Here is a 20,031-nt window from a genome sequence, read left to right as displayed (position 1 = left end):
TAACTTCAGATTGCAATTCAGAGATGGTTTGATACTCCAACCATTCCATACAAATTGGTTACCCTTGATTTAATGTAATTTTTGGTAAAATTATGCTGATAAATTTGTGGTAATCATCTTTTTGCATTTAAACCTTGGTTAATGCCTGCAAATCACACTCAAATTCAAGATTATTCACAGCCAGAGTTGCATTTGGGAATGTGCATAAGAATGAATGCTATATGCATTATGTATTGGGCACATTACATTAGTGTAAAAATGGGATCAGACACTGTCCTTGTCCGGAATAAGATAAGAGGTAAGACCTCCCACATAGATTTGGGTTTGCATTGCATAATGACACAAGATAAACATTAAAAGCCCAAAAGAACTGTCAACAAAACATTTAAACATGTTGCTCACATCATGGAGCAAGAACTGATGGACAAGCTCATGGCCCCAACCATGAAAGAAGAAGAACATCTCTTTCCAAGAGGAAGATCCATACCAAGAAGAAAAGCTAAAGGAAGCATTAAAGGAAAACATGGACGCATAAAGAGAAGCTGCCACAACAAGAAGACTAAAAGAAGAGGAAGACACGGACGCATAAAAAGAAGTTGCCATGACAAGAAGACTAAAGACAAGAGAAGATGTGAGGCTCCAAAGAGTGAGGAGCCATGTGAAAATCTCAGAGAGAGAGAGAGAGAGAGAGAGAAACTCCAAAACCCAATGTAACCTGCCCCAACAAAGTAAAACCACCTCTGAGCCACCGATGATGTAGGCCATGTGGTAGATGTATGTGTGAGCACTTTAGTCAAGGTCACGGGCACTTGTAGTAGACTTGGACACATAGAGAGAGAGAGAGTGTCAAGGACTATGAGTTTAGGGACTTGAGGCAGTGGTCGCGGACTATCAAGTAAGAGGGAAACTTGGTATAGAGTCCAGGTGTGCTAGGAGTATTCACTTGAGGGGAGGTGTTGAAATATACAAGTGAATAGGGTGTGTTCGGGAACAAGCCCTTGGCTAGAGGCTGTAAAAGAGAATCTATAAATGTGAGAGAACCTGTGAGAAGGTGAGAAGAATCTACTGGGAGAGAATAAAGGGTAGCATGAGGAGATTTAGGAGGTGTGGAGATATTCTGGGAAAAGTGAAGAGGTGGAGAGAATCAAGCAAAAGAGGTGGAGTGAATCAAGGAGAAATCAGTGGAATTAGATACTTGGATGTAAACTCTATAAATTGAGGCATTGGCCTAATGAAAATTTGCTGGTTTTTGATTATCAATGCCTACATTAAGCTATCAGTGGAATTAGATGCTTGGATGTAAACTCTATAAATTCAGGCATTGGCCTAATGAAAATTTGCTGGTTTTTGATTATCCATTAAGCTATCAGTGGAATTAGATGCTTGGATGTAAACTCTATAAATTGAGGCATTGGCCTAATGAAAATTTGCTGGTTTTTGATTATCCATGCCTAATTGCTCACTAATCACGTCTTTGTATAATCTCTTTGTTTAATGATGTTGATTCTAGCATTTGATCCACCATAGCTCATCACATTGCAACAATTTTAATAGTATTTTCTTAGATCCAGTTCTATTGGAGATTGATCTATCATGGGATTTAGGTCATATAGGGACACCATTGATGGAGTTGGTCTATACGTTTGAGGATGACCTTAGTGACCTTGGAGATTCCATTGATAGTGAGTTGACTGATATCACTTTTACCTCTTGTGTAGACACTTGGTCAGTGCTTAGTAATGACGATCTTTATGATGATCCAGCTTCTGTTTTAGAGGGTCACATACATATAGAGTGTCATACACATGGTGATATTGTGCATGGGTCGGATCATACTCATACATATATCGATATGGTGGATCATGCTTTTGACTTCTTGGGTGGTGCTACATATGACACGGAGGCATGAGTTCACATTTGACTCTACTTGAGGCTGACCTTGAGTTATGTTCATTTGGCTCCTTTGGATGTCAGCACGATCTTGTATTCTTTGGAGTAAGTACATTTTTCTTTGGATGCATTCTTTACCATTTGAGGAGCATAGTTTGTGGATTTGTGGCTTGACATTCAGGTGCATCTACGACATATTCTAGTCTTAGTAGACATGATGATTCTTTTGTGCCAGGTCCACTTGACATTCTGGCTAGGAGTTTTGAGGCTTCGGTGGATACCTTTCATGCCAGATTCACAGTGTAGTCATGAGGATGAGCTCATGAGTTTTCCTTTTGACCCTGGGACTACTTTCTCTTTTGAGTCGAGCTTTCCTTTTAATCCAAGAGCTACTACCATTCCAGATTCAACAGTTCGAGGTGTATACCATACATATCTCTTTGATCCTGGAGGATACTCGACTAGATTTGTCATCGACAATGGTTCCTTATCTACTCCACTTGCATCAGATTATCATGGAGCTATTGCCTTGGATTTTGCATGCCCTGGATTTCCTTTCAATTCAGGAGGTTGCATATATAGCCTCATCATCGACAGGAGTCCTCTATCCTTTCCATTTGATCCAGGGGGTCATATGATTCATGCACAAGTCTTTTGCTACATTCAATCATGGATGTGATTTTTCTTGGCTTTTGTACATATAGTCACTTGTAAATGTTTTGTGCACGACCACCCTTTGATTTCGAGGACGAAATCATTGTAGGAGGGGATGGTTTGTAACAAAGTGTATTAGTGGTGCACATGCACATGGGGATGGACCTAGGCACATGGGGTTAGGGTCCATTTACACATGTGGGGCATATAGGGCCCTAGGGGTATAAATAGGAGAGTACTATCATGTATTAGGACCTTTTGATCTTTTTACTCACTTTATGACCGTCCTAATACATGATAGTACTCTCCTATTTATACCCCTAGGATCCCAAAAGGTCCTAATACATGATAGTACTCTCCTATTTATACCCCTAGGATCCCATATACCCCACATGTGCAAAGTGACACTCCCTCATGTATGAGTGTGCTTGGTGAGCTACACCCATGTGTGGACTCCATGTGATGAGTCTAATCCATGTGTGGACTCCATGTCAATGAGTCTAATCCATCATTAATCTTTCTTAATCTCCCTCCCTTCTTGCAAGTTACCTAGATCAATTACTATATATAGTGAATGTTTTCATGACTTTTATTATATAGCAACTTTTTATTACATAGTTTATCATATAGTGATTTATTATTAGTTTATTTTCTATATAGTAAGTATTTTTCTAGAATGAAGAACTGGGAAATGTTTCACTTTTACTAGAGTTGGACTTTTACTAGATATGTTCATTTTTTTCTAATAAACTGTCTAGCAAAATGTTTTGTTTTCCTATATAGAAATGCATAGAACATTGAGCTAGTAACGTTTGTGGACCTTCTTAGACAAACACAAAGCTAGAAATCAAAGACGCTCCGACGCGTCAATTGGTACACATCCAAAAAAAAAACCCTTCGAGCCATTAGAAAACGAGCGAGAATGTGAATGGGAAAAAATAGCCATTGTTGGGGGTTGATGCTCTATAATTGTTAATGAAAATGGAAACCAAGGAGAGGCTAAAGCTTGTAGCTAGTGGTTTTCGTTGTGCTGGGCGAAACAAGTCATAGTGAAGCACATATGTACTTGTCTAGATAATCTCGTCCAATGTTCACCTTTGGTTGTCCTGAACTTGTGATCTATACTTAACATAGTCCACAATGTTAGATCACAATTACTTTGGAATCACTCACAAAAATAATTCTAACAAATGGAAACCATTCACTACCATGCTTCACACATGAACCATGCATCACACATAATTATTTGGATTCACTCCCATGATAAAATATTCTAAAAAATCACACTCCCGTTAGTCGTCCCGTTTGAGAAGACAACTTTTCTCGGTTGTAACTATCGGCACACACGAGTGATTGAACACATTAATTGTTCCCACATTGGATTCACTCACAATGTCATTATGTATTGAAGTGGATTCATTCCCATATATCCTCACACGCATCACACGTGTCTTAGAGTTGATCAGATTCACTCACGATCCAATTCACAGAACCTTTACACGTGTCACGCATGTCTTAGAGTTGATGGTACTCACTCACAATCAAACTCTTACATTGGATTCACTCACAATGTTGTCATACGAGTCACACGTATTCATAGAGTACACCACACATTTCACACGTGTCATGATTGGTTGGATTCACTCACAACCAACTAGGGTCACCCTCATTAAGAATTAATTAAAAAGAGTTAATTGGATTTACTCACAATCAAATTCACACATTTCTTACATGTGTAACACATGTCACAGTTGGTTGGATTCACTCACAACAACCAAATTAATCACACTTGGGTTATCCAAGATATTCTTTTTACTTATTGGTTTACCCAATAATAAATAAATTACCATAACATTGTCTCTTGTGTGGGTTATAAGTCCTTTCCACTTCTTGGTAATGATGATGCTATTTCTCAAGTGAAGGCCAAAGTGGTGGGTTTAATTTGCGATATGGTGAGCCCATGGTTTTATTGATGAATCGTCTAAGTGTGTCTTGCTAGAGAAAGTGCAAAAGGGTACGATTACCGTTTGCTTACTTTGTGCCTTCACCTCGGAGGACAAGCGAGGCCCATAATGGTAAAGATCATGGTTTTCACATTTCTGTATTTGGTAGTTATATGTGAATGAACTTGATTTTATTTTCAGTTTGAAGCAATAACCTCGATGTAGAGGATGTGATGTTGTCATGCTTTTTTGTTTTCACTCCCTCTGGCTCTCTATTGTCCTCTCCCTCTCAAATAATTATGTCATGAAACTCTCTAACTCTCTTCACTCCTCTCTCTCTCTCTTGATGAACGAGGGGAGGGTATCTTTTTGGAATCTGCTCGCCCGATTCCCAAAAAGTGCTAGCTAGAAAATACTCACAAAACAAAATCCCCCCAAGAAGAAGATGTGACGTGAAAGTTGGTTTGTATATTGTTAAACTATGAAGGCTAGAATGGTGCGTATGACAACAAGGGTTTTTGTTCCCATGGTATAGTTTTGTAGTTATATATAGCAAGTTGTAAAAGAAAAATGATTCTGCAAGGCGGTAGCATGACATATCTGTAAAAAACATTATCGTAATATATTTAAATATTTCAAAAAATATATACATATATATGCATAAATATGTGATGGAAAATTTAGCTAGTATGGGACTACCTCCTTGTTACTTATTCTGACTTGTTCTTCAGGATGTGTGGGAAATTTAGCTAGTATGGGACTACCTCCTTGTTACTTGTTCTGACTTGTTCTGACTTGTTCTTCAGGATGTGTGGGAAATTTAGCTAGTATGGTACTACCTCCTTGTTACTTATTCTGACTTGTTCTGACTTGTTCTTCAGGATTTGTTCTTCAGGATGTGTGGGAGCCCTGAAGATATTGGCAAATGCTGGATCTGACACAAGACTGGGAGTCGGCTACGGTGGAGAAGGGGCCTCTCTCTAGTGGGATGCTTGATCCCTCCAGCCACCATTGTACCATTGTTCTAGCTGAAGGCCTCAAGTTGGGTTTCTCTTGGATGCACCACTATGCCATCTCTATCACCCTGCCAGCTTCTTCAGCGCAGAAGGCCCCCTGCAGAGCTGCTTGTCCACTAGCTCGAGATTTCTCCCCTCTTCGCACTTCTTCGTGGCCCAGCTCACAAAATGCCACCACTCGTTGAATACTCCCTTTTGGTTGCTCTTTATTACTAGCTACATTTGCCACCATTAGCAATGCCAAGTCTATGTTTTTCCTCTTGCCCACCATCTGTAGTAACACCATGCCCAAGCTATAGATGTCACATTTCTTTCACATAGGTGCCATGCACCAAAACATCTCTGGTGCTATGTAGCCAGGAGTTCCCCTTTGGGCAGTCACCACGTGAAAGGCATCCCTAGCCATGAGTGTGGCCAAGCCAAAATCTACCAGCTTGGGCTCAAAGTTGTCCTCATCTAGGAGGATGTTTTGGGGTTTAATGGTGAGGTGGAGGATGGTCTATCAGCAACCTTCGTATAGATGGGCTAGGTCCTTGGCTAGGAGATACAACTTGAGGGCAAGAGAGATTGATTCTCAATGCTGCAGAGAAGGGAGACTGTACTTTCTCATCAGCATTGCAACTCCAAAATTTTGGCATCTTCACCAACATAACCCTTTGCCTCTCTATCATCATCACCACCACTTCACCAATAGAAAGAACTCGGCACTTCATGCCTAGCAAGTGGCCTTTCCAACTTCATAGCTGGCCACACAAGCCATACGCCTTCTCCAACTACATAACTCTCGGTCCCACCGTGATAATCCCAAGGGTCCAACTTCTTCACCAACACGAACCGGCCTACCTTCAACACTTTTCCCATTCTCCTGCAAAACAACATCATCATCGGCCTCACCGAGCTAACCAACCTCAATTGGAATACCAGCACAACACCACCGACCACACCACGCCACCCCTAGCTTCTCCAACAACCACCCGGCACTTCTAGTCAAGCAATTGGCACCCTAGCCATGTCATTGGTGTGCTTGCAAGGAACCTGACCACACCAAGCCATCCTACCAACCAGTGACTTTAAGGCATCAACACACTTGAGAGAGAGAGAGAGAGAGAGAGAGGGTGCATGTGCATGTGTGTGTGTGTGTGTGTGTGTGTGTGTGTGTGTGAGAGAGAGAGAGAGAGAGAGATTACACGCAAGATGCATTTATTTGAGAGTGAGCACACCTCAATCTGCATCCCCAACCTTTAATATTTAATCTAAATTAAAATTTGATTTATTAAAATTGTGTGTGTGTGTGTGTGTGTGTGTGTGTGTATACATACATACATACATATGTATGTATGTATGTATGTATGTACAGGTAATAAAATTTATAATTTTATATAATTCATGTTTGCATGTATGCTTGGTTGTTTGTGTGTGTGTAGGTGTGCGAGCGTGTAAGAGAGAGAGTTTTCATGTGGGAGGGAGTGTGTGAGAAGAGAGAGAAAGTGTGTGTGTGCGTGTGTGTGCGTGTGTGTGTGTGTGTGTGTGTGAGAGAGAGAGAGAGAGAGAGAGAATAAAAGTACATTTCAATAAAATACAAATAAAATATGAACTACAGAAGGTAAAATATGATTATATAATAAATAAATACAATCTATAAAATAAAAAAGTAAATACATAATAATATAATATAATAATGATATGAGATCAATATACATATAGTAAATATATAATAATACTATTAGATATATACACATTCACACACACATACGTACACGTACACAAGGTCCCACACATGAATGTGGAAGGGGTGGTATGTGTGTGTGTGTGTGTGTGTGTGTGTGTGTGTGTGTGTGTGTGTGTGAGAGAGAGAGAGAGAGAGAGAGAGAGTTTATATGTATGTGCAAGAGAGTGTATACGAGAAGAGTGTGAGAAGAGAGTGCATGTGCACGTGTGTAAGAGAGGGTTATGTCTATGCATGTGACAAAGACATAGAGAGAATGCATGTGAGAGAGACACACGCATACATGCATCTATGTGAAAACGGAATCGTTCTCTAGGATAGCTTGTGGAACACTTGAGAAATTCAACACATAAATTCAACCATGAAAACACATGCTTTGCAGGTTTCAACAAAATCACCTTGTATATTTTTGGGGGCTATGGCCTATTTTTGGTTGAAAGCTAATAAAAATACTCGTGTGGGGGAAGGCCAGGCACAAGGGGGGGGGAAGATTACACCCAGCATGTTTGTCTTGGAGCTAAGTATTATGTTTGCTATGCTTTTGTTCAATTTATTTGATTTTATTGAAACCTGCAAAGCATGTGTTTTCATGGTTGAATTTATGTGTTGAATTTCTCAAGTGTTCCACAAGCTATCCTAGAGAACGATTCCGTTTTCAGTTGGGCTTATATTTTCAGGTGATGAAGATTACGAGGATTGATGAATAATGTCGAGGAGAATGTTTCTTATGCGCATCATATTTATTTTTACAAGCGTAGCTTGTAACCTTAGTAGTTGATTTTTCCATTTTGATACATTGGGAAAAATACATTTATAATGTTGAATTTATTAAAGCCTAAAGACTTTACCCTAGCCCCAATTTTTGGGACACTCTATTTTTGTTGTGGAAGAGTGTCGTGCTCTCTAAAAGCACACTTTGTATATTTTTGGGGGCTATGGCCTATTTTTGGTTGAAAGCTAATAAAAATACTCTTGTGTGGGGGAAGGCCAGGCACAAGGGGGGGGAAGATTGCACCCAGCATGTTTGTCTTGGAGCTAAGTATTATGTTTGCTATGCTTTTGTTCAATTTATTTGATTTTGTTGAAACCTGCAAAGCATGTGTTTTCATGGTTGAATTTATGTGTTGAATTTCTCAAGTGTTCCACAAGCTATCCTAGAGAACGATTCCGTTTTCAATGATATCAGAGCTTGGGCTAGGAGATTTGTGGAAAGGTGGGAAAGGTCTTCATCAACACAACTCTCAAGAAAGTTACAGGCTTTTAACCGGTGGGCAAAAGAAGGGTTTGTGGTCTTTAACCAAAAATTCAAATTCTCAAACTAGCGCTACTTCTCAAACCCACTTACCTCTTTCCAAAACCGTTCTTCTTCATCAAAAAGTGGTTTTGCTCAAAGCTTCATGAATTTCAAATCCAACCATATAGATGGATTCCCCATAGCCAAAAACCTCATGTGATTTGCTCAGTTTTTGCAAAGGTTTAAGGTAAAAGCAACCTATAATGAACGGACTGCATGCTGTGTGAGTTTTAAGCCATGAAAAATAAGTAAAATCAAGCAAATTTGAGGTGCCGATTTGCAGTCTCACGGGCGAAAAAACGTGAGAAGAAGAGCACAAAAATCAATTAAGCTACTAATTACTTAATCTCAATTAAGCATTACTTAATCTCAATTAAGCCAAATCCTCAACTTAACCCAATTCTACTTTTCCCAAGCCCAATGCATGTCACATCAACTTTTGGAGCTTTCACACTACCTATTTTCCTATTTCAAGAGAAATTCCAAAGAATTATAATTTTCAGATTTTTGGGTGCAGAAAATTGATTTTTTAGGACTCAAAGAGGCCTAAAAAGGCCAAATAAATGCCAGAAATTTTTAAAATAATTTCTAAAATTTTTTTAAATTCTCAAAAATTATTACAGAGGTTTGGCCAAGTTTTCAGAATTGTTTGAGCAGTGTTCAAGGTGCAGAAATTTATTTCTTCAGCATTTCGACTAGCCCAAATCTCCTAAATCACTCAGAATTGCTCGGGACTTGTGCGAAACGAAGGGAATTCGATCCAACATTTGCTTTATTTACATACATCAAATAATATCAATTTTACTTATTTACATTGTTTGCATAAGCACTATGGCAAATTTTCCTATTTTACCTTCAATTCAAGAGCAACTCCAATCTCTACAACAACAAATTGTAGAAGAGAGAGAGATGCGAATTGAATTGGAGCGACAGCTCACGAGTCGAAGGCGTAAGCATGACTCTTTGCCATCTTATGATGACGAAGACGACATCATCCAAAGAGCTGTCAATGCTACACTTCAAGCACAAAATTCACGGAAAGATTCTAAAATCAGTCGTAAAGCTTTTTCATTTCAGAATTATGATGGCAAGAAAGATGCTCGAGTCCTTTTGGCATGGCTTAGTCAATTGGATGACTACTTTTTGGGGGAGAAATTTTTTGAGAAGGACAAGATCAAATGTGCGGCTAATCACATGGTGGATAGCACAGCTTTATATGGTGGAGCGTCATCAAGCAAGGACGTGACAAACCGGATTCATGGAAAAGGTTTCAAAGGCTAGTGAAAAAGCATTTCTTACCTTCACAATTTAAATCTAAAGCTAGGCATCAATGGGATACATTGCATCAACTTGAAAAAGAAAGCATGTTTCAGTATGTGGAGAAGTTTTGGAATACATTACTACAAGTATAGGTTGTGGAGAAAGTCAATGAGGAGGACCAAAAGAGGAAATTCATTTCGGGCCTTAAGTCTACAATTAGGGCCGATGTGAATATGTTTAGACCTCATTCACTTTCTATAGCTATATCTTTGGCAATAAATTCCGAACGCAAAAATGGTTTTCCTAGAAAGGCCAAGTCATTTGAGAGTAACCACTCTAAACCTTTTTCTAAACCTTTTCATGCTTCAAGAAATTTTCATAAGCCAGGGTTTGACAAAGGCAAGGAGATGGTCAAAGGTGAATCAAATTCAAAGAAAGTCAACAGTGGCAAGCCCAAAGGTCCTCCAATCAAATGTTTTCGATGTCATAAAGAAGGACATATAGCACTAAATTACCCAGAACGTGCAAAGAATCCGACACTTGCGGCACGAGTCAATATGCTTGAAGGGGACGACAATGAAGATGAATCGCTCAAGTAAGAGGGTAACTCTGACCCCGACTATTCAGAAGCAGAAGGTAAGCCTCAAGCTCATTCGCTACTCAAAATAAAAGGAAAAATTAATGAGCATGAAGTTATTGTTTTGCATGACGATGGTAGCACTCATGACTTTATTTCTGAAAAGGCAATTAGAGCTTTAAACATCCAACCTTCACTTACACATTATAGAGTTAAAGCTGCATTTACTGGAACCAAGTATAATTGCATGCAAGAGGTGAAAGGTTTAACTTTAAGCATCAATTCCTTAATAGAAAAAAAGGGATTTCTTAGTTGCACCTTTACAAGGCGTAGATGTAATATTTGGGTATGCCTTGGAGACATATGTACAACCCTATTATAGACTATGATACACATAGCATTTGTGTAAGAAAGGACAATGAAAATATTTTCCTCCAATGTCTAGTCAAAGGAGAGACGAGTCCTTTATTGAGTCATACTCAAGCAAAGCAAGCTCTTAGGAAAAGGGAGAAGACTTATATGGTTTGGGTTAACTAGCTTAGCCCTGAGTTTAACACATCCAAAAGTCCAAAACTTGATCCTTATATCTCCAAATTCAGGGATTGTTTTGTGGAAGATTTACCTCCAGGATTACCTAAGTCTAGGCCTGAAGACCATAGTATTGACTTATTACCAGGCAACTCTCCACCTTGTAAAGCTCCTTATAGAGTCAACAATTTAGAGCAAAAAGAAATCCAAAAACAAATCGAGGATTTGTTAGAAAGAGGCCTTATTAGACCTAGTAGTTCACCCTTTGGAGCTCCAGTCCTTCTTGTGTTAAGAAGAAGAATGGAACTTTCCGAATGTGTGTTGACTACCGAGCATTGAACAAAATCACTATCAAGAACAGATACCCTATCCCTAGGGTAGATGACTTACTTGATAAGCTTAGAGGTTCAAAGGTCTTTAGCAAGATTGACTTAAAGTCTGGTTATCTCATCACGTACGCATGACTTAAAGTCTGACATATTCAAGACTGCATTTAGAACCCAGACTGCATTTAGAACCCAGACTGGCCATTATGAGTTTTTGGTTATGCCATTTGGTTTGACCAATGCTCCAGCTACATTCAGTCGTATGATGAATCGCATTTTCCTAAAGTTTCAAAGCTTTGTTGTGGTGTTCTTTGATGATATTCTTGTTTTCAGTGAGAATCGTCAAGAGCATGAGCAACACTTGGAGCAAGTGTTTAATCTTTTGAGAGAAAATGAATTGTATGTCAATCTTGAAAAGAGTTCTTTCTTCAGAAAGAGATTGAATACTTAGGCCATATAGTGACAGCTGAAGGAATCTGTGTGGATTCTAAGAAGATTGAGTGTATAGCCTCTTGGCCTACACCTCGAGACATTCATGACCTTAGATCTTTTCTAGGTCTATGTAGTTACTATAGGAAGTTTGTCAAGAATTTCGCTTATATTGCACATCCTTTGATGGAACTTCTCAAGAAAACTACATTTTTCCATTGGACCGAAAGTCAAGATAAATCTTTTCTGGTACTCAAGGATGCATTAACTCATGCACAAGTTCTTACACTACCTGACTTTCAAAGACCATTCTTTGTGGTAGTAACTGATGCTAGTGGCAAAGGTTTTGGTGCTGTGCTTATGCAAGACAACCATCCTATTGTCTATGAAAGTCGAAAGCTAAAACCAGTTGAAACAAATTATAGTATATATGATAAGGAATTAGCACCAGTTGTGCATGCCTTGAAGATTTGGAAGCATTACCTAATGGGTTCAGAATTTCTTATCAAGACTGATCAACAAAGCATTAGGCATTTGCTTTCGCAACCCCTTATTTCAGATAGGCACATCAAATGGGCATCTTTCATACAAAGTTTCCAATGATTCAATACTAACCTAGAAAGGAAAATGTTGTTGCCGATGCTTTAAGTAGAAGACTACATATCAACAACATTTCTGCTATTGAAAGTGAACCATTTGTACTTATGAAAGAAACTTATGAAGTAGATCCAGATTTTTCTGAGATATGGATCAAATTGCGTGAAAACAATTGGACACCTCAAGGCAATTATTCTCATAATGATGGCTATCTTTTCTTTGAGAAAAGATTATGTGTTACTCGACCCTATAGACAACTTGTCTTAGAAGAGATGCACCAACCACCATTCATGGGACATATAGGAGTTTTCGCAACACTTCAAGTAGTTTCTCGAGAATTCTTTTGGCCTCATTTGAAAAATGATGTAGCAAAATTTGTAGCTAAGTGTAACATTTGTCAAGCAATTAAAAGCTACAAAGGCAAAGCTTTGGGATTGCTTATGCCTTTACCCATTCCAGACCGACCATGGGAACAAGTGTCTATGGACTTCATTACAGGCTTTCCTACTACTTCCAGTCACATCATGACATGATTTGGACAATAGTGGACAGGTTTAGTAAGCAAGCCTATTTCATTCCATGTAAAAAGACACTGACTTCTCAGCAGCAAGCTGCGACCATATTTGTCAAGCAAATCTTTGTTCATCATGGTCTACCCAAAGTGATAGTTTCTGATAGAGATTCCAAATTTTGTAGTCACTTTTGGATTGCTCTTTTCTCAAACTTAGGCACTAAGATTTTTCTACGGCTTTTCATCATCTTGAATCAAATGGACAGACCGAAGTCACGAATAGCACTATCTTGGATATGCTTAGAGCCTATGTTTTCCAGCAACCTAGTTCATGGGATAAGTATATACATCTACTCCAATTTTCTTATAATAATACTCCTCATTCTGCTACTGGTCGAGCACCATTTGAGATTATCTATGGTAGAGCTTTGCCTATTCCGGCTACTAGACTCTCCCATAAGATTAAAGCTGCTGACCAATATACTCGAGACTTTGATCGCATTTTATCTGAAGTGCGTGATTGTATTGCAAGAGCTCAAGAGAAGTATACATTTCAAGAAAATAGGAAGCGTAAAGATTTTTCATTCCAAGAAGGTGATTATGTACTTTTGAGAATTGAGAAGAGACGATTGAAGAGTGTGGAAAAATTCCCTGCAGTTAAACTTGCACCTAGATACTATGGACCATTTAAAATTATTGAAAAGATTAACGATGTGGCCTATAGACTAGAGTTGCCATCTAATTGGAATATCCACAACTCTTTCCATATTCATCTCTTGAAACCCTTTCGAGGAACACTTCCTTCACACCCAATTTATGAGAAACCACCTCTTGTTGAAGGAGAGGAAGAAGTCTTAGTTCCTGATGCTATTATTGATCAAGAGACGACAACAACAAGAACTGGGAACCAATACATCAAATATCTTTTGACATTTAAAAACCATCCTCAAGAAGATGCAAAATGGATGCCCGAGAAATTTTCCCGAGCTTATTGTGAGATCCTTCGTTCTTTTCAAACCCAGCAAACCTGCAATTGAGGGCAATTGCAAACTCAAGCAAGAGGGATGTCATGAGAATATATTTTAAGTCCTCTTTAAGAATATTATTTTCCCCTTTTGAGTAATTCGGGGACGCCTAGGTTACTCTTGCGTCATGCCGGCTAGGTTAATATCGTGGGTGACACCACTATAAATATTAATACGTGCGGTATATGACGTATGCTTGGGGCCGCCTATGATTATTTCAGTTAGGTTTGTATGGCAGGGTAATTCCTGGGGTACTTACACCTAGTAGTCACTCATGAGTTGGTGATGGTTTGTGCCTGTTTAATATTTGTGAGATTAATTTAATTATTAATTGGGCTTATATTTTCAGGTGATGAAGATTACGAGGATTGATGAATAATGTCGACGAGGAGAATGTTTTTTAGAGAGAATGCATGTGAGAGAGACACGCATACATGCATCTATGTGAGTCATGCATATATGCATCTATATGAGAGTCACACATAGACACATGCACACACATATACATACACTGTATGCATACACATACGCACGAATACACGTTTGCACACAGACATGTGCACACATGCAAATATGCATACACACATGCACATATGCACACACACACACACACGTGCATAGTCGCTCACTCACACATGCTTGCACACACATACACACGCATAGATGGATACACACATGTAATTGCACACTTGTAAGCAAAAAACTTCATGCCGTAGCAAAGCGCGGGTCACCTACCTTGTCTTTTTCATAAAGCTTAACTTAACACATCATATTGTAGTGAATGCAAACAATTTAAATGACTCCAAGAGCTCATCATTGTTGACACACTATACAGCAACTCTCCATGGAATACATTAAACTCCACATTTTAAACCATCATTGTCATTTCTTTATGTGATTGAATATATTGAACTCCACATTGTAAAACACCACTGCTTTTTCTTTATGTCACTACACCATGAATATAAATGAATTCATTAACCCCCACATTGTAAACCATGATTGTTTTTTTTAACACTTTGTACACGATCAACTTAAAACATTTTTACATCATGAAAAATATAAGGTGAAAATTGCAAAAAGAGGTCTTGCATATTTTTAAAATTTTTGTAGAATGGATTTTCACTGAAGGAAAAAAGAGAGGCAAATAAGTCATTGAATTTTAGTAAAGAATAGTATATCTATGAGAAAGTAAATGATTTTCCAACCTTGGATGCTATCGTACATTCAATGTAGGGAGTCGACCTATCCAATGGCCAAACCTAATTAGTTGTAAGCTTGGTCAAAGGGTGCCAAACTAGCCCTCTCCTTATTGTGTGGCATATCTTGTTTTCACTAAGCAAACTAATTCAAATGTTTAATGTACTCACTATTTTTGCATGGTGTAAATTGGTGCACTTTTATGACCTAATGTGGCCACATTACCCAAATGAACTCCATACCATTTCATGTTGTTTTATCTTTTATCATTTTTTGAGCTCATGCCTGGATAAAATTAAGCATGCCATCTATACTGAGCCATGAATTCCATACTAAATATACACCCCCCAAAAAAAAACTGAATTCCAAACCCTTGCTGACCTCAAGGCCTTCACTACCAGTTTTATGTTACAAAGTCCGATATATCCATTGCATCATTCACATAGTCTTTCTTGCTATGGGAAAAAAATATACAATATGTGAGGCACATGCATTAGGAGATGTGATGTAAAACAATATATGTGATGTAAATTTCACAAGGATTACAATTGGGCAATGGAAATGCTCATACTTTACCATGTTTTCATTTTTTCAAAGACTTACTATGAGACTTAGGCCCTGGAGGACCTCCAATTCAACAGGATTTAGTCAAGAGCAAGTGTGCTCCAAAGGGGTGATTTGTAAAGCTTGACCTAAAACTCTCAGCTAGTATAAGAAGACCAAACAAGAAAAACACACCTTTGTTTGTTATTGTGGAGCGCCCCAATGGAGAAAGACTTGATATCAAAGTGTGGGCTAAAGGAGATGAGTTGGTTGGTGAATCTTCAAAAGGGGCTCCTATCTTTACCCTCTTGCACTTTGGCATGCAACTGGGTATCAGTGGAGATGGGACCAATCATCCATGAGAGCAGAAGATGAGACACAGACGTTAAGGGTGCCCTTTAAAATCTGTAAGGCAGGAGTATGATGTTTCTATAAAAGCAGTTACAGTATTATATATAAATGTTTCCAAACACACACACACACACACACACACATACATATACATATATATACACAAATATGATAGTATTATATATAATTGTTTTAAAATATACATATATATAAAAAAATAAGTGAGGTGAAATTTAGCTAGTCTGAGGCTACCTGCTTGTTAATTATTGTGACTTGTCGAGGACGTGTGGGAACCCTGTAGGTACTGGCAGATGCTGGATTTGACACGAGACTGGGAGTAGGCTACGGTGGAGAAGGGGGCGTCCTCTAGTGGGATGCTTGATCCCTCCAGCCATTGCATCACTGTTCCAGCTGAAGGCCTCAAGCTGGGTTTCTCCTGGATGCACCACAATGCCACCTCTATCACCCTGCCAGCTTCTTTAGCGCAGAAGGCCCCCTGCAGCCGCTTGTCCACCAACTCCAGCTTCCTCCCCTCCTCACACTTCTTGGCGGCCCAGCTCGCAAAATGCCATTGTTCCTCGTCTTCTTCCACCACTGGTTGAATACTCCCTTGAGGTTGGTCTTCACTACTAGCAACATTTGCCGCCATCAGCAATGCCAAGTCTATGTTTTTCCGCCCGCCCACCATCTCTAGCAACACCATGCCCAAGCTATAGATGTCACATTTCTTGCTAACAGGTGCCACGTACCAAAACATCTCTGGAGCTATGTAGCCAGGAGTTCCCCTTAGGACAGTCACCACGTGAGATGCATCCCTAGCCATGAGCTTGGCCAAGCCAAAATCGGCCAGCTTGGGCTCGAAGTCCTCATCTAGGAGGATGTTCTGGGGTTTGATGTCGAGGTGCAGGATGGTCTGTGAGCAACCTTCATGTAGGTAGGCTAGGCCCTTGGCTATGCCTAGCGCCACTTTGAAGCGGCTGGCCCAATCGAGAAATTGCTCAGCCTTGAAGAGCCAGCGATCAAGAGAGCCCCTATCTATGTACTCGTAGACCAGCATCTGATGGGATGTCTCCCAACAGAAGCCCAGAAGCTGCACAATGTTGAAGTGGCTGGTTCTACCCATGGTGGCCACCTCTGTCAAAAATCCCTTGGACATGTCGCCTCGGAGGATGATGTCGAGCTTCTTCACTGCTATTTGCTTGCCATCGGGAAGAGCACCAGCATACACTGAACCCATCCCACCTGCGCCCAACAATTTGTTGAACCCGTGCGTTGCCTTGTGCAATTCTTTGAAAGAAAACCTAGTGGGTAATGTACTGGGCAAAGTGAGCGTCTCATCCCCACCAAGGCTACTGCTGTTGAACTTGATGCCCGCACCTCTTCTAATGAATCTCCTGCAGCCATACAAAGCCAGAGCTGCTACACAGGCAACTGAAATGGCAGAGGCGGAAGCTAGGAGCACAATTACAGTCCGGCTCAGACGATGTGCCATTGGTACTGGATCTAATGTATCTGGATTATAATAGCAACTAGTGCTATTAAGTGTGCCGATGGGCTCTGAAACCGAAGCTTGGACAGCATAGAAGCGAAGTCGGCCATCGTCCTCCAGGCGCATCAGATCCGCCGACGAAGGCAAACGACAGTCCACTAAGAGATGATGTTCATCTCCAAACAACGAGAATGAGAGGCCGAAAGTATCAAGGACTGCATGCGCAGAATTTGTAATATGGCGGGAAAGCTGCTGGATACGCTTGTCAGAAGTGTTGTTGGGCGAAGGGATTAACCAGAATGAGGAGTTAGCTGCCCCTGCAAGACCTAGGAGAGAGAAGACAAGGCCCCGTGTTTCCATGGCTAAAGAGTAGAGGGAATTGTTGCTGGTGAGACTCATGCCCAAATTCAAGTTCTGCGAGAGCACCAAGGTGTCGGTGGGATGTTGGAAGCTCTGCCAGAGGGTGCGGTTAGCCGAGTCGAGGATTACTAGATTGCCGGAATCCTGCAGCTCCATGGCGGCCATATTGTCAGCGCCCACGCTCCACACGAGGGTGCCGTCTGCATCTCGCAGCTCCAGCTGCGCCTTGGCCTTGCCTACGGCGAGGACGGACGCAAGAGAGTGCCCTGGATTGGCTCTCCACACCGGCGCCATAACGGTGCCCTGTTCAATGTTGACCGCAGTGCCTGCTGCGTCGTTTCTTCCCTTGATAGATACAGAGGCAAATTCGACCGTATCGCCTGTGGGAGGCGCCCCTAGACAGACACAAAGGTAGATATCAGAGACGTTGTGATCGACGTCGTTCTGATTGGTGCACATCCCTAACGAAAAACCTTTGGAGCCGTTAAAAAACGATTGCGAGTCCAGGAATGGAAAAAAATAGCCATTGTTGCTGGGGGTTGGGACGCCTACAATACTACTGAAAATGGAAGCCACGGACAGGTGAAAGCCTGTAGCTAGTGCTATTCGCTGCTGCGGCCACTGTGGCTGGGCCAAACAAGTAGTTATGGTGAGATGCAAAGTCAGAAGAAGAAGAAGAAGAGTGGCAAGAAATGAAAGGAAGGGCGCTTGGGGATGATGAAATGAGGCCATTGCTGCTCAGCTTTGAAAAGCTGCGACTTTAGCCATTTATTTCCAAGTAAAGGATGAGCGAGGAGCGAAAATTTAGCTGTCGCCAAGATCCATAAAGGATGAGCGAGGAGCGAAAATTTAGCTGTCGCCACAAAATCAATGATTTTTTTTTCTTTGAACGGTTTGTGGGATAAGGGGGGCCCACTTCTAATGCCAAACTTTTTACAAAAAATGATTTTTTTTTTCTTTGAACGGTTGGATTGACTTAACGAAAAGCTTGGATTGACTTAACGAAAAGCTTGACTCCCCAGTCCCCACCACAAAGTCCTCCCCAACACTAAGAAAATGTTGGATTGAGTGAACCAAAAGCTTGACTCCCGAGTCTCCACAAAGTCCTCTAAAGCTTGACTCCCGAGTCTCCACAAAGTCCTCTAAAGCCTGCTTTGTGGGATAAGGGGGGTCCCATGGGTACTAAGCCCACTTCTAACGCCAAACTTTTTACAAAAAATGATTTTTTTTCAATGACTTTTTTTTCTTTGAACGGTTGGATTAACTTAACAAAAAGCTTGACTTAACGAAAAGCTTGGATTGACTTAACGAAAAGCTTGACTCCCGAGTCCCCACAAAGTCCTCCCCAACACTAAGAAAAAAAATGTTGGATTGAGTGAACCAAAAGCTTGACTCCCGAGTCTCCACAAAGTCCTCTAAAGCTTGACTCCCGAGTCTCCCGAGATCTTTCACATAAAGGAGAAAGGATGTTTTTTTTAATTTTTATACATATTTTTTACACATGCCTAAATGAATTGGGGCTCACAATTAGTTGTCTTCACCATCAAGTCATTTGCTCATTGAATGAGTATATATATATATATATATATATATATACCTATGTATATGTATATGTATGTGTGTATAGGAGAGTTTCATATTTTGAACTTTTTAAAAGGAACGGTTCTTTTCCACAAGGCTACATGCATTGGGGCTCACAATTAGTTGTCACCATCAATCATTGAATGAGTTTCTTATATATATAAACACACACACACATATATTAAAGAGTTTCTCATTTGCTCATTTGTTTTCCCTAGCACGCACACACACACAAAAATATTATATTATGTGCACGTGTATGGAAGAGAGAACACACACACATACATATATATATATTTATTTATAGGTATGTATATACGTATATATAAATAAATCTATATGTATATGCCAACATAAACACATGCATGTGCATGCACACAACGCAACACACACACACACACATACACAAATTTTCACTGTATTTGTCTTAATAATCATTATTGTATAGTGGTTTTTTACACATTGATTTGTTATATAGAAATAATGTACTATATATACTAATATTTTACTATATACATTACTATGCAATAATTTATTGATTAGTGATTATTATATAGCAATATTTTACTATATAGCTTGCTATTTAGGAAAAGTTACCTAAATCAATTACTATGCAGTGAATACTTTCATGACTTTTATTATATAGAAACTTTTTAGTACATAGTTTTTACTATATAGTGATTTATTGCTAGTTTATTTCCTACATGGCAAGTGTTTTCCTAGAATGAAGA

The 20,031-nt window shown here is 39.8% G+C and overlaps 1 protein-coding gene across 1 annotated transcript; it reads right to left on the bottom strand.

Moving 5' to 3' along the window:
* Positions 1-16,129: 16,129 nt before the first annotated feature.
* Positions 16,130-18,451, bottom strand: LOC147614833 (G-type lectin S-receptor-like serine/threonine-protein kinase SD2-5). Its single transcript, XM_086779983.1, has one exon. It carries the CDS (start codon positions 18,449-18,451, stop codon positions 16,130-16,132), a length of 2,322 nt encoding a protein of 773 aa, XP_086636109.1.
* Positions 18,452-20,031: the final 1,580 nt, after the last annotated feature.

Source organism: Cibotium barometz, chromosome 41 (assembly GCF_041138505.1).
Source record: "Cibotium barometz isolate CiBa-2024 chromosome 41, ASM4113850v1, whole genome shotgun sequence".
NCBI classification, from domain to species: domain Eukaryota; kingdom Viridiplantae; phylum Streptophyta; class Polypodiopsida; order Cyatheales; family Cibotiaceae; genus Cibotium; species Cibotium barometz.
This window is presented reverse-complemented; position numbering and strand designations above follow the sequence as displayed.